This window comes from Anolis carolinensis, unplaced genomic scaffold, assembly GCF_035594765.1.
Source record: "Anolis carolinensis isolate JA03-04 unplaced genomic scaffold, rAnoCar3.1.pri scaffold_11, whole genome shotgun sequence".
In the NCBI taxonomy this organism is placed as follows: domain Eukaryota; kingdom Metazoa; phylum Chordata; class Lepidosauria; order Squamata; family Dactyloidae; genus Anolis; species Anolis carolinensis.
In genome coordinates this window covers 25737035-25751851 of record NW_026943822.1, presented here as the reverse complement: position 1 = coordinate 25751851, position 14817 = coordinate 25737035, and the positions used below count along the sequence as shown (strand labels likewise).

General features: G+C 53.0%; 1 protein-coding gene across 9 annotated transcripts in view; it reads right to left on the bottom strand.

Moving 5' to 3' along the window:
• herc1 (HECT and RLD domain containing E3 ubiquitin protein ligase family member 1) overlaps positions 1 to 14817 on the bottom strand; it is a 61297-nt gene that overhangs the window by 18571 nt on the left and 27909 nt on the right. For 4 of the 9 annotated variants that reach the window (XM_062963285.1, XM_062963292.1, XM_062963290.1 and 1 more), the window contains 19 exons: positions 14106 to 14383; positions 13756 to 14010; positions 12779 to 12899; positions 12368 to 12605; positions 11112 to 11308; positions 10440 to 10595; positions 9548 to 9654; positions 9229 to 9339; positions 8818 to 8994; positions 8470 to 8709; positions 8191 to 8274; positions 7012 to 7598; positions 5561 to 6327; positions 4755 to 4953; positions 4297 to 4457; positions 4083 to 4199; positions 2587 to 2830; positions 2359 to 2504; positions 768 to 988 (listed from right to left, as the gene is read on the bottom strand). In XM_062963285.1, coding sequence (XP_062819355.1) covers positions 768 to 988; positions 2359 to 2504; positions 2587 to 2830; positions 4083 to 4199; positions 4297 to 4457; positions 4755 to 4953; positions 5561 to 6327; positions 7012 to 7598; positions 8191 to 8274; positions 8470 to 8709; positions 8818 to 8994; positions 9229 to 9339; positions 9548 to 9654; positions 10440 to 10595; positions 11112 to 11308; positions 12368 to 12605; positions 12779 to 12899; positions 13756 to 14010; positions 14106 to 14383 — 4406 coding nt within the window. The remainder of the gene's footprint in view (positions 1 to 767; positions 989 to 2358; positions 2505 to 2586; positions 2831 to 4082; positions 4200 to 4296; positions 4458 to 4754; positions 4954 to 5560; positions 6328 to 7011; positions 7599 to 8190; positions 8275 to 8469; positions 8710 to 8817; positions 8995 to 9228; positions 9340 to 9547; positions 9655 to 10439; positions 10596 to 11111; positions 11309 to 12367; positions 12606 to 12778; positions 12900 to 13755; positions 14011 to 14105; positions 14384 to 14817) is intronic. The other 5 variants (XM_062963288.1, XM_062963293.1, XM_062963289.1 and 2 more) reach the window with 4 other exon arrangements.

Here is a 14817-nt window from a genome sequence, read left to right as displayed (position 1 = left end):
AAACAACATGCGGGTTTACAAGGAACATCCTCCGCAGCAATGTGCTTTCGACATGGAATCCCCTCTGTCCCAAAAGAGAGACTTGAGGGTCAATTTGGCACTTAAGGAACGGCAACCAACGTCTCATGACCCGAACCAAAAGGCAAAGGTCCAGATCCGCTAAGCGCAGTGCCGATGCAACTCACAAAATTAACTATATTTATGTTAGCAGAACATCTGCCGTACATTTGCAAATCACAACATAGAAATAGGTTTGGAAGTTAGGGGATGGAAAGCACTACGGCAGGGCCTGGGCCAACTTGGGCCCTCCCACCGATGTTTTGGACTTCAGCTCCCACAATTCCAGCCAGCCGGTCACGAAGCAAGTTAGCAGACAGCTTAACTGTGTTCTGTCACAGAATAGTCGCACCCCCATTTCTGGGGTGGCAAGATTGGTATGTTGATGTTCCTCGCACAGAGCCGTTTGGGACTGATTCCCTCCCTTCCTTCCTTCCTTCCTTCCTTCCATGAGCCAACTTCGGCCCTCCTTCCACCCCTCCGTACCGGCAGGCTGTTGGGAACTGTGGGAGATGAAGCCCAAACGCCTGGCGGGAGGGCTCAGGTTGGCCCAGGCCTGCGCGAAGCCTTAGCCCAGCAACACGGCCATGCCCATGCTGCCTGCCCGCCCGCCCGCCCGCCCGCGCGCCCTCCCGCCCGCCCGCCCGCCCGCGTCCTGGAGAGCAACAAGAAGGAAGCGAAGCCGCCCCGGCGGCCGCCGTCACACACACCCAGGTCGGCCAATCCAGTACCTCTGGGAGCCACATTCCCAGAATGTCATTATCACTGGCCAGGTCCTGCCCGAACATGGCCTCCATGGCCTCGTCGTCCAGGTCGATCTCCAGCTCCTCGTCCAGGTTGAAGTCGTAGAAGGCGCCCGGGTCCTGCGGCAGGGAGACCCCTTCCCTCCGGCTCTGGTTCCGGTGGGCCTGTACGGAGCGGTACAACCCCGCTTACACCAGAGGAGAAAACCACAGGCTTGGTTTACTGCGCAGGAAGATCACAGCGAGGGCGTTCGTTCTGGCTGCAACTAAGGCGGGTGATGGGGCAGAGCAAGGCAAGGCTGCATGGAGAAGGGGGCCCATACTGTATGTATAATACGGACGCTTGGGGGATAATGATGATAGTAGTAGTAGTAATAATAATAATAATAATACATCACATAGTCCTAGACACTTGGGAAGTGTTCGACTTGTGATTTTGTGAAACGAAATCCAGCATATCTATCTAGCTTGCTGTGTCATGATAAAATAATAATAATAATACATCACATAGTCCTAGACACTTGGGAAGTGTTTGACTTGTGATTTTGTGAAACGAAATCCAGCATATCTATCTAGTTTGCTGTGTCATAATAAAATAATAATAATAATAATAATAATAATAATAATACATCACATAGTCCTAGACACTTGGGAAGTGTTCGACTTGTGATTTTGTGATATGAAATCCAGCATATCTATCTTGTTTGCAGCACGTCCCAACCCCCTTCCCTCCATGTTGGGGTTCCAAAACATTTGGCGATAAACCAAGGCTTCTGCTGGCCACCCATTTACCCAAATCTATAGGTAACAACCCTGTGTTTACAGTCAAGACTGTAGATAATGACTCAATTGTGCTTCATAAAGAAGTAAATAAATAAATAAATAATCATCGCTGTAAAAAATTGGAGAAGTAAATAACATCATTATTATAATTATAATAATTACTACTACTATTATTATTGGTTCAAGGCCATATTCTAAATAACCGTATTAATCATTTAAGGCAGGCCTGGACCAACTTTGGCCCTCCCTCCAGGTGTTTTGGACTTCAATAATAATAATAATAATAATAATAATAATAATAATAAATAATTACATGGGGTCATGCCCGACATAAAAATACAATAACAGTGATAAAACAATAAAACCAATTTTTCACATCGATAAAGACATCAACGTCAGTAAAACAATCATAAAAATCAATATACTGCATAAAATATTAAAAACGGGAGGCTAAAACAGATCTGGGCCAAAGTGCAGGAAGACATCACATGGGAGAGGTAGTTTCATGGCTAAAATAATCAATAAAGTGCAAGTAATTATGGCCAAGCCTCCTATTGTTGAGTGGGCAGATGAATCAACCTACAAAGATTAATGATTAATCTAAAGATTAATCTAAACCCCCGACCGGCTGATAGGAATTGTAGGAGTTGGAGTCCAGAACAACTACAGGGAGAGCCTAAGTTGACCCATGCCTGATGTTTCTATATAAATATATATATATGAATCCATCTACGGGGAAAGGCGTGTGGGAGGAGCGCTTCCGGGCCGTGCTCACCTGCGCGCGCCAACAACGTCCGGGCCGCCAAGTCAAACTTGTGCCTCCGGGTGACGGCGGAGCGCCCCCTGGAGGCGGGCCCGCTCCCCGAGGCGGCATTTTCCCTGTGCTCCATGTTGTCATCTCTGAAAGCGCACAGAAGGAGCCTTGTTTCCAGGGACACACACACGGCGGCATAGAGAGGGGGCCCGAAGGGGTCCCTCCCGGCCCTCGGACCCCGGCGCCCACCTTTCTCCGAAGCCTTCCTCCATCTCGGGGGCGTCGGCGGAGGGGATGTCTCCCGGGGACTGCAGGAAGCCCTGGTCGCCGGACTTGCCCCCCGAGAGGCCCGCGGAGCCCCCCTGGAGGTGCGCGTCCGCCCCGGCCTCCTCCTCCGGCCGCGGCTCCTCCTCCTCCTCCTCGGTCCCCGGGTGTTCGATCATCCACATGGCCAGCACCGTGATGTTCTGCGCGTCCGCCTCGCCTCTCGCCCCTGCAGGACACCGGGAAGCCACACACCTCATTCACGCATTCCGACTGCATTGTGCCCCACCACCCACCATTAGGAGAGATGGGTAACACATTACATATACATATATATATACACACATATATACATACACACATTACTATTATTATTTTATTTTTATACCCCGCCACCATCTCCCCAGAGGGACTCGGGGCGGCTCACAAATACAAAACCAGCATACAGAGTATCAAATACCAAAAACACACAAATAAGATTAAAAGGCATAAAATAAAATTACAGTCATTATAAAACACATGATAAACACAGCAATAAAATCATACAATGGACTGGGCAAAGTGCACTGAGTGAAACTTGTAAACATGAAGGACGTTAAGGTGCTATGAGATCATTATTGTTTATTGATCATTATTATTGTTGTTGTTGTTGTTACAACCATTCTTATTGTTATATATAATTTTCTGACTGTGTTGTGTCCCTCCTCAAGTTGTTAGGAAAGATGGGTAACAATTTATTTATATATATATATATATATATATATATATATATATATATATATATCACAACATTATTAATAAAAATGCCAATATCTATATTATTATGTTTTATATAATGATTTGACTGTGTTGTTCCCCACCTCCAACCATTAGGAGAGGTGGATAGCATATATATATGTGTGTGTGTGTGCTTTATATAACAACATTATTACAATAGAGTCTCACTTACCCAAGCCTCGCTTATCCAAGCCTCTGGATAATCCAAGCCATTTTTATAGTCAATGTTTTCAATATATCGTGATATTTTGGTGCTAAATTACAACATAATATTACTGCCTATTGAACTACTTTTTCTGTCAAATGTGTTGTATAACATGATGTTTTGGTGCTTAATTTGTAAAGTCATAACCTAATTGGATGTTTAATAGGCTTTTCCCTAATCCCTCCTTATTATCCAAGATATTCGCTTATCCAAGCTTCTTCCGGCCCGTTTAGCTTGGATAAGTGAGACTCTACTGTATTAAGAATAATAATAATTAACTCCTATATATCTACACTATTATTATTATGTTTTAAAGTCTGCTAATTCTGTCTGTCGCGTACCGGGACTGCTTGCGAGTTTTTCTACAAAAAGTGAATACAGGAGAAAAGGCCCTTCTTTGCTGACCTGGGAGCCAGAGACTGGACTGATGAATTACCGGGAGAGAGAGAGACAGGTGGGAGCCTCCGTTCCGTACCGAGACACCAACCGCTGCCCTTACCTGTGGCCTCCATGGCCTTAGCGATCTGCCGGAGGGAGAAGCCCATTTCCAGGAGGGGGACCGCGATGGCCGGCGGGGGCGGGGAGGTCGAGAGGCGGCTGCTCGGGTCCGACAGAGCTGCGGGCAGAAGGGGAGAGCCCACAGGAAAGGCGCTCAAAGGGGGCTTTTCTACCTGTACGCGGGAGGGCCAAGGGCGCCCCCAGGGCGGTCCTACCTGTGCGGTTGGCGGGCCGCGCGGACTGGGAGTCCGGGGAGGTGAGGGACTGCCGGCGGCCCACGTCGTCCGAGGGGGAGGTGGGCAGCGAGGAGACCGGCGGGGTCTGCGCCCGCCTCGCAGGGAGGGCGGCCGTCGTTGGGTAGCTGGAGAACATTTGCCTGGAAGGGGGACAAGGACGACTCACATAACACACTGGTTGCGCTTGGCTTATCAATGGCATTTCCTCATTGGAATGGAGCACGTTGTGGTCTGCCTCCAGCCACGAGGATCGGAGGGCAAATCAGAATAAGGATACTATATTATTCTACTATGTAAAGCCGTGCAGTCTCCACACCAGCCTGGGCCAAGTTGGGCCCTCCCTCCCTCCCTCCCTCCGTCCTGGTGTTTTGGACTACACCTCCCACCATTCCTAACCATTTCCCCCAAGTGGTGGTTCCTGAGCGCGGGGGTCTCACCGGAGGAGGCTGAGGGGCAGGACGCCGGGCGACTCGGAGGCGGGGACGGTCTCGGTGTCGGTGACGGGGGTGGTGGCGGTGGTGGTGTCCTCCAGGGAGCTGCTCATGAAGGAGGTGGTGCTGGAGGCCGAGGGGCTGGTGGTGACCGGTGTCTGGGCCTGCGGGGCCCCCTCCCCCTCCTCCGCCTGGGGGTCCGCCTCTGCAATGAGAAGGAGGAGGAGGGAGGGAGGGAGGGAGATGGGACATACAGCCCGTTCGAGTTACAAACACTCAAACAACTCCTCCTCGTGTTTCACAAAGGCTTTCACAAACATGTGGACAACTTCAACAGAAGGGAAATGAACAAAATCTGGCTTCCAGTATTAAAAAAAACTCTAAAATCCGAACAGTAAATAAGAAGCAACACTCTGAGACATGGGAACTAGGGGCAGCTAACAAAGGATGCCCCAAGGCAGAAAGTAGCCAGGAGATGTAGCCATTCAATGCAAATTAGGGTGATTATCTGCAACATTCACGCTGGCCTCCAACTGACAAGAGTTCTTCCCTCACTCTGGACTTCCCACAGGTATATATAAACCTTCCAGCTTAGTTTATCCATGCCACACAGCCTCTGAGGATGCCTGCCATAGATGTGGGCGAAATGTCAGGAGAGAATACTTCTAGAACATGGCCACACAGCCTGGAAAACATACAACTCCTCCTTGTTCAGAACAATGGGGCTGAGACACCAGGAAGGAAGGAAAGGAGGGACGGAAGGAGTGAGAAGCCCGTGTCCTTGTGTGAGTGCCTGGCAGCCTGCGACCTACCTGTCTTGGCCCGGCCTCCGCTGCCCTGCTCCTCCAGCATCCCGTGGAGGACCAGCTTGTAGACCATGGCCTGTGCGCGCTCCAGGTCGGCCAGGCCCAGGGCCCGCTTGATGGGCGAGCGCATGACGGCCCGCTTGACCATGTGGCGCATGAGGAACTGCAGGGCGGCCCGCATCTCGGCCTCCTCGTGGACGACGGGGGAGCTGGCGCAGTCCGAGTTGTGCCCGCTCTCGGCCAGCACCTTGGGGATCAGCAGCAGCTCGGCGTACTTGCTGCAGCTCAGGAGGGAGCCCAGGGACTTCATGGCGCCCAGGTAGAGGTACGAGAGCTGCACCGCCCGGATCTCCGACTGCGCGGCGGCCTCGTGGCTCCTGGGGGCGTGCTCGTGGGCCTTGCGCCTGCCCTCGGCACTGGGGTGCGCCCCCTCCGCCAGCGCACCCAAGGGGACGGCCTCCGAGGGGAAGGGCCCGCCCTCGCTCTCGAGCCGCGAGTGCCCCCTGCCCTCCTCCACGCCGGGCACGGGTTCCACGGCGGGCGCGTCCGCTTCCTCAGCCGCCTCGGCCCGGTCTTCGGGGTCGTGCCGGTGCTTCTTCTCGTGGCGCTTGGGGCCCGGCTTGGCGGGCTCTTCGTGGATGCCGGTCAGGAAGGTGAGGTCCAGCAGGACAGCGGCCGTCAGCCCTCGGAAGCGCGCCACGTCGAAGGGCAGGGGCTCGCAGGGCTCCAGGTTGTACAGGGGCGTGTCACTAGGCGACCAAAAAGTTGGGAAGCTTTAATAAAGACCAGAACGACACGGGAAGAAAGCGAGTGAGGGAGAGACAAGAGGAAAGCGCAGGAAGCGGCGCAGGCCGGCGCAAGACTTCCGCCACAGAGCTAATCCGAACCCAAACCCACCGACAGTCTGAATATCAAACGGAGGGGCAGGAAATGAGGGGACGAGCGGGGAGGTGACACTCGACGCAAAGGCAACGGAGGAGATTTTGGACACCATCGATGCCCGGGACTTCAAGTAGTTATACGTTAAAGCAAACTAGGTGTGGGAAATCATCCAAAAGATTTGGCCAGGAACATATAAACAACCCTTACATGTGGCTGTTTGAGTCCTTTGTCCCCAAATCAGATGGAATGATGTGTACTGTAGTTCTTGATTCTGGGCAAGCAGTCAGGACAGGCCTGGGCCCTCCCTCCCTCCCTCCCTCCCTCCCTCCCACCAGGTGTTTTGGACTCCAACTCCCACAATTTGTAACAGCCGGTCACGAATGAAGCTAACTGACGGGTTAACTATTTCATCGCATAATAGCCGCCCCCTCCCCCAAGTGGGCCCGTGCGTGGGTTGGGAGCCCCCTCCCTCTACATTGGCCTCCCACCGGTGCGCATGAACCTCCCCCCCCCCCCTCCCTCCCTCCGATGGACGGCCTTTCACAGCCATTCTCCAGGCGAAGGCGCGACAGTACCTGACGGTGATCTCGGCCTCGTCCCACTGGACCTTGGCGGAGGCGCTGCCTTCCTTGACCACGCCCAGCAGCGTGGCATGGCGCCCGGTCTGGCGATGGACACAGCGCCCTCCAACTCGCAGCCCGCCGTCCACTCCGCCAATGACGGCCAGCACGGGCCAGACCTCCACGCAGAGGGTCTTCAGCTGGGGCTCTGAGAGGTCGGCCAGGCCGTGGCGGCCCCCACTGCTGCCCCCGCCGCCGTGCTTGCCCCGCTGCTGCTCCTCCGCCTCCTTCTCCTTCTCCTCGCGCGCCTCGCTCTCCTCCCGGCTCTGCACCGAGCGGCTCTTCTTCAGCTTCTGCCCGGCGGCGACAGAGGAAGTGGCCGCAGCGGAGGAGGAGGAGGCCTCCTTGAGGCAGCACTTGATCTTGTGCAGCCGCTCCGCCATCTTCTTGTTGATGCAGTGCGTCCAGCGGTCCGTCCGGTGGAGGATGCGGATGAGCTGGACGGTGGCCTCTGCCAGCACCGTGGCCACCGGGCTGCAAATGGGGTCCCCCGGGAGCAGGTCACGCGGCGTCCCACGCATCTGCATGTCACAGATCTTGACCTAGGCATGCACACACACCTCCATTGAGTTCTCAGGTCTTGCCATTTTTATTAATGGAATTAATTGTAATAATAATAATAAATTATTAAATAGGCCGGGCTGTGGCGCAGGCTGGTTAGCAGCCAGCTGCAACAAATCACTCTGACCAAGAGATCATGAGTTCGAGGCCAGACCGTGCCTGTGTTTGCCTCTGTCTCTGTCTTATGTTTGCCTTATATGTGTGCAATGTGATCCGCCCTGAGTCCCCTTCGGGGCGAGTAGGGCGGAATATAAACAAACAAATTTATTTGTTTATTTGTAAACAAATAAATACACTGCCCTTTTCTCTTAAGGCTCAAAAATCCGAAACAGTGGTAAAAACAAGACAATATACAATTCAAATACACACTCTTCAGGATTCTCAAGTCTTGCTGTTTTCATGTATGTAATTAATAACAACAGTAATAATAATAGTAATAATATTAATAATAAATTCACGGCCTTTTTCTCTGAGACTCAAAGTCCTGAACGGGTGGTAGAAGCCATACAACGTACACTTCAAACCCTACACGCACCACAGCAAACAAGGCAGCGTCCGCTCTATTCCCGGTACCTTTTCTCCAGGATTGCTGCTATAGAACATCACGCAGGGGTAGAGCTCTGCCGCGTCCACGTCCTCAAAGGCCAGCTTGGGTTCCTGTGGAGGGAGGGAGGGAGGGAGGGAGGGAGGGAGGGAGGGAGAGAGAGAGAGAGAGAGAGAGAGCGGCCTTTCTTTCACCCCCGCCCTGCAATGCATCCCTGCCCACCCGGGCGGGGGGGGGGGGGTGTCAGACGGGGGCCTTCCGAATGGCAAGGCAGGGCAGGGGCCGCAGGGGGTAGAGTGTCCCCGCACCTCTCCGTTCTTGCCGAAGGAGATGGTCCGTGCCTCCATGTCCAGCACGCAGGTGATGAAGTCCCCCTGGGTGAAGCTGGTCAGCGTCAGGGTCTGCTCCCCATTGTGGTAGAGGTTCCCGCTGTAGGCGCGGTAGAGCCACATGTCCGAGGTCGTGCGGTGGTTGAAGTCGTGCACCGGCCAGCGCGAGACCCCCACACAGGTCCCCTCGTTGCCCCGGTTCTCCTTCACGATGTAGAACTGCGAAGCCCACAGAAACACACACATCAACCCTACGCAGATACCGCCTTCGACAATGACTTATGGAAAAGAGGAGCGTTGTGCAGAGAGGTCCGCACCCCCGCCTACCTTCCACTGGTAGCATCCGGAGGTGACGCCGGTGGAGGCCAGGCCGTAGCCCTTCCCGCCGCTCCCGTGGGTCAGGACCTGCCCGCTCTCCACGATGCAGCACTGGGCCTTCTCCGGGTCAAAGGACACTTCCTGGATCGGGAGGTTCTCGTCCTCTTCTTCCGACTCGCCCTGTTTCTTTCAAGAACCGGACACAAACACCATTGACTTCCCTTGCATTTCTGCCTGTGGTTCCCAACCTGTGGTCCGTGGCCTCACCAGTATTAAAACATGTTCTGTGGCCTCACTGTTACTACTATGGATAATAACACAGCGTGCTATTATCCGCATGTCACATAGTGTGACATAGTGCAATAGGGATCAGGCAGAAACAAGCCAACGGGCAGAGCTCTTCCTGAAGGTGAGCCGTACCTGCAGCTTCATCTCTTGCTCTTTCTCCTTGATCTGAATGACGTGCTTCGCTTGCGCCACGGGGCTCTCCCACATGCAGTCCGACAAGAGGGAAAACAGCCGCTCAATCACCTGGTGGGGAGGAACGCCGTGTCAGGACATTTCGTCCCAGCTCACCGGAAGGGACGCTGACCCTCCCTGAAGGCCTCCCGGTAAGAGGGACATCCCACATGTGCCCCTGGCCTTTAAAGAAAGCAGGACGTTGTTCTTATGGGTCCGATACGAAGTCAGGTGTTTGTAACACGGAGACTTCGGCCTGTGTTGTTAAAATGGGGCAGACCTGGTCCATCTGGTCGTCTTCCACCCCGGACTCGCAGGCGGGCAGGACGGCCTCCAGGACGTGCAGGGCCAGCAGCCGGGTGCGCAGGTTGCCCACCAAAGGGACGCCTGCAGAGAGAGACAGGAGGGCGGAGGAGGGCAGGCCAGGCCTCATAAACCTGCATCTATCCTTATCTACACCTATCTATCTATCTACAAGGGCTATCCAGAAAGTAGGTTACGTTTTGGATTTTAAAAAGGACAAAGTATAGGATAAATCATTTACCATATGCAGCTGAAAGACACATTCCAATACTACAATCTCATGTAATCCCCATTGAAATTTAGGCACGTTTCATATAGATAAATGAGTTTGAAAAGTACTGCTCCAGTAAATTCCCCGCTTGTGTCCTCAGCCCTTCCCCCTTCTCCCTTTCTTCAGCGTAGCCAAAACTCTGCGCTGCCAGCTGCGCCCCCATTGTTGGAAACGGAGGAGAGAGGCGGCAAATTTACTGGGGCAGACCTTTTCAAACTCATTTATCTATAAGAAACGTGCCTAGATTTCAGTGGGGATTATGTGAGATTGTAGTATTGGAATGTGCCTTTCAGCTGCATATAGTAAATGATTTATCCTATACTTTGTCCTTTTTAAAATCCAAAACGTAACCTACTTTCTGGATAGCCCTCGTAAATAGGATTCAAAATATGTATGGGACCTACATCATACATCAGGATCCATAAGGAACCACACAACGACTATTTCTAATATTTCTCACTACCAAGGGCCTTGCCAGGGGCGCACGTTTCAACCAGGAGCAGGCCTGGTCCACCCTGCTCTGAGTACACAAATGGCGTGAAAAGCGATTCCTTTGGGAGGCCAGGAGTCTCCTCAAGAGCAAGGCCCACAGGCTCACCTGAGCAGCACTTCTGGGAGGCGATGTTCAGCAGCACTTCCGTCCACTTTGGAGAAGCCATCTTGGACTGGATGGCTTTGGAAGAGACCACCCTCCTCAGGAAGACTAAGAAGTCGCCCAGGTGCAACTCGGCCGCGTGCTGCTTCCGGAGGGCCACTGCGGGATGCAAAGGATACCGTGAAGGCACACAACAACAACAACAACAAAGAGTGTGAATTGCTCCTTAAGTCTTGTCCCTTGGTGCAATATAATACTGTATTTCCTCAATTCCAAGACACACTTATTTCCCTACATAAACACCTCTAAAAATATGGGGATAATAATTATAACAACAACAATATTGTATTTCTTAGATTCAAAATTACACTTCTTCTCCAAGATAAACATCCTAGAATCACTGGTGTAACTTTTGTATTTTTGTTGGTGGAAAGAGTACTGAGATTAGGGTGCGCTTAAAAACAAAGCTTATAATAATTTGAGTTCCAGGGTCAGAGAAGCAGATGGTGAAAACAGAGGAACGGCCAGCCTCAGGGAAGCGTTCTTGTTCCATCCATGTTCAACATGTAAACAAATGCCCAGCCACTGCCAGAAGGGACAGAGAGTGCTATCACCACCCAAGCAGGGAGCTTTGAAAAGCTTTTAAAAGACTCAGCCTTCACGAGGGCCCGATACCTCTGAAGTCCCTCCTCTCGCTCTCTCCGTTGGACTCGGCTTTCTTCTCCTCCTCCGGCTCCAGCTCACCGTCCTCTTTCTTCCCAAAGGAGGCCATGAGCACCCCTCCGGCCTGCGAGAGCAGGTTCTTCAGCTGGCTGCACAGCAGGTCCAGCAAGGACTGCACCACTTTGGGGCTCAGCTTGTCCGCGTAGGTCCTGCGTGGGTGGGTGGGGAAGGGAGCGGGTCAGGGCCGGGGACGGGCATTCCCGCAAGTAGAGGGCTCGGGAGACAGAGCAGGCATGGGCCAACCTGGGCCCTCCCTCCAGGTGCTTTGGACTGCAACTCATTCGTGCTTTGGACTGCAACTCACCATCTCCAACTGACGCTCGGGTGCCAGAGCTAAGAGGGAGCCATGAAGAGAGTGCCATCTTGTCTCTTTGCATCAGCTGGAGGCCCCTCCCCACAATAACATGCTATGCTAGTTTTATATATATGTATATATGTGTATATATATACAGTAGAGTCTCACTTATCCAAGCCTCGCTTATCCAAGCCTCTGGATAATCCAAGCCATTTTTATAGTCAATGTTTTCAATATATTGTGATATTTTGGTGCTAATTTCGTAAATACAGTGATTACAACATAACATTACTGCGTAATGAACTGCTTTTTCTGTAAAATTTGTTGTATAACATGACGTTTTGGTTCTTAATTTGTAAAATCATAACCTAATTTGATGCTTAATAGGCTTTTCCTTAATCCCTCCTTATTATCCAAGTTATTCACTTATCCAAGTTTCTGCCGGCCCGTTTATGTTGGATAAGTGAGACTCTACTGTACATATAATATTCATAATATGATATTGTAATACAATATAATACTAATAATACAATATAATAATATTAATTATATATTATATTTTACATGTAATATTACTAATAATATTACAATATATTGATACAGTACAATATAGTAATTTATTACCAGTATTGTACTATGCTAATAATATAATATTGTATGTAAATTTAATTTGTAAGCCGCTCTGAGTCCCCTTCGGGGTGACAAGGCCGGCATATAAATGTAGCAAATAAATGAATGAATAAATAACTGCCACCATTCCTGACAGCCTCAGGCCCCTTCCTTTTCCCCCTCAGCCGCTTAAGCGGAAAGGGCCTGAGGCTGTTAGGAATGTGCTGCAGGGGATGTCCCCCCCACCCCGGCTTCCCTTCCTCCCTCCGCGCCGCCATCTTCCCTCCGCTTGTCCCCGACTCACCCGGTGGTGATGGCGAGGATCTGGAGGAGCCGGGTGCTGGCGACCTTGAGGGCGGTGCTGAGCTGGGAGACGCCGGACTTGGGGAGGAGCTGCAGGGTCTGTCCCAGCATGGTGTCCGTCCCACAGAGCTGGGAGAGGACGTTGAGCAGGCCGGTGGAGATGGCCAAGGAGACGTCCACCGGCTGGTAGTGCACGCTCAGCGCAAAGACCGTCACCAGCAGGAGGCGCTGCTGGGCCTCTACGGCACGCACACACACAGACACACACGCACACGCACACAGGAAGGACACGCTCAGAGCAGGCCCACCTTCAGCTTCCCCTCCTCGGCCTCCTGGGAGGAAGGAACTTCACCCACAAAGCTGCCAGGTTTGACCAGCTCGCCCTGGTCCTGACCCTGACCCTGACCCTTACCGATGTGGTGTTTATTTGCCTGGAGGGCCCTTTCCAGCGTGGCCGACAGCTGCTGATAGATCTTGTGCACCGCCACCTGGATCTCCGCCTGGATGTTCCTCTTGGCGGCCCGGATGCCGTCCTGACAATGGAAAGGTCACATCAAGCGAATGGTGGCATTGCTCTCCCAGGCGCTCAAAACCTATTTGCGGCCCCAAGAGGCTTCGCTTGATTAATATGGGCCCCTTATCACTGCCTGCAAAGGAGCGTCATCCAAGGGGAAGGTGGTGGCACGGATTGGAACAGGCCACATGGGCCATACAGTTCAACCCCCAATCAAAGCACCCCGGATGGGGGACAAGCAGAGAGCAGCAGCCTGAGCAGCCGGACTCTAAAGAGGGATCTCCCCCTGCGAAGCAGGACCAGGAGCCTCGGGGAATTCAGGCCAAGGTCAGGAGCTCCAGGAAGCAGAGCAGGAGTTAAGCAAGGATGCAATTAAAGACTGATGCCACCCAACTGAGGAGATCTAATCAGCTGGTTCAGAGGAGGACCAACAAGTGAGAGCACTTGGAGAAAGTGCCATAAAGAGCTGGAGCGAGTAGTTGCTGGGAACAACGTTGTGTAACTGCTGCAATCCGAATCTCTGTCGGTGAACTTTGGGATTGGACTTTTACTTTGGTGACCGGTCAACGGTTTGGGTTGATGAGATTGCTTGGCGTTTCCCCTTGGAAAATACTCTGGACTATCCAAATGCTTAGCCCTTCTTAGGCTGTGTATGACTACGGACTGCCTTTGACTATGAGACAGGGGGCGGCTGCATTAACAGAGATTCTGTATTCAGGTCTCTGACAATCCAGCCTCTGCTTAAAAGTCTCCAAGGAAGGAGCTTCCACCAGACTCTGGGGAGGAATTTGGGAGCTTATCCCATTTACAGCCTCCATCTTGATCTGCCATGAAGCCCCCCCCCACACACACACACACCCCCGATGAATGCTCACCTGGTAGTGATGGAGGCGGACGCTCTCCCCCTTGGCGCCTGCGTGCCCCACGGAGCCCAGGCCGAAGCACCCGGCCAGGAACTGCAGCCGCACTGAGGTGAGGAGGGAGGCGGAGGGGAAGGCCAGCCCTTGGCGCACCCCCAGCGGGGACACGACGGCGGAGGCGGCAGAGGCGCTGCTGCTGCTGCTGCTGCTCTTCTCCTCTTCCATCCCGGAGAGCAGGACCAGGATCTGGTGCAGGGCCTCCAGGCGCAGCTGGAAGGAAGCGACACGCGTCAATCGGGGCCCATGCTGATAAGCCACTTCTGCTATTTCACCCTCCTGCCTATGGAGCCACAGCCCGGACGCACCTCGGCGCGCTGCTGCTGCTGCTCCATGGCGAGCACGTAGGCCTGTGGGCTGGTGGACATGCTCTCCTCGGGCTCCTTGAAGCCCGGCGCGCTGCCCACGTCCCCGCTGATGAAGCCCACCACGTTCTCGATGAGGGTGTGGAGCCCAACGGCCTGGCTGGGGTCAAAGTCGGACAGCGACTCCCCGAAGAGGCAGGAGGAGGAGCCGTAGAACCAGTCGCGCTGCTTCAGGCGCGTCCAGGAGTCGCTCAGGGCCTCCATGGGGCCGTGCCCCATGCCTGCGGAAACACAAGCGCAAGGCCTTCGTCACTTCCAGAGGGGCGTCTCTCCACGGGTGTGGTGTGGTTTGCGGGATGAATGGCCAACGTGTTCTAGCAGCATTTCCTTCTGACCTTTCGTCTGCATCTTCAAATGCTGCTAGAACACACTGGCCATTCAGCCCGAAACCACACGACGACACCCCAGGGATTCCGGCCACGAAAGCCTTCGACAAGACATATCTCCATGTCCATCGACAGCAAATGTGCAGCTTGCCATTCAAGACAGATGGAAATGGGGGTGCGGGGGGGGGGCAGGGGGTGCCCACCTCTCACGTCATGCACACACAGTTAGCCACATGTGAAATAAACATATAGGCACACAGAAGGATTCCGGCTGCATTTGGACGAACAGCCAACATCCTCTTGAAAGCCGCAGGAAGAAACGAAAGGCA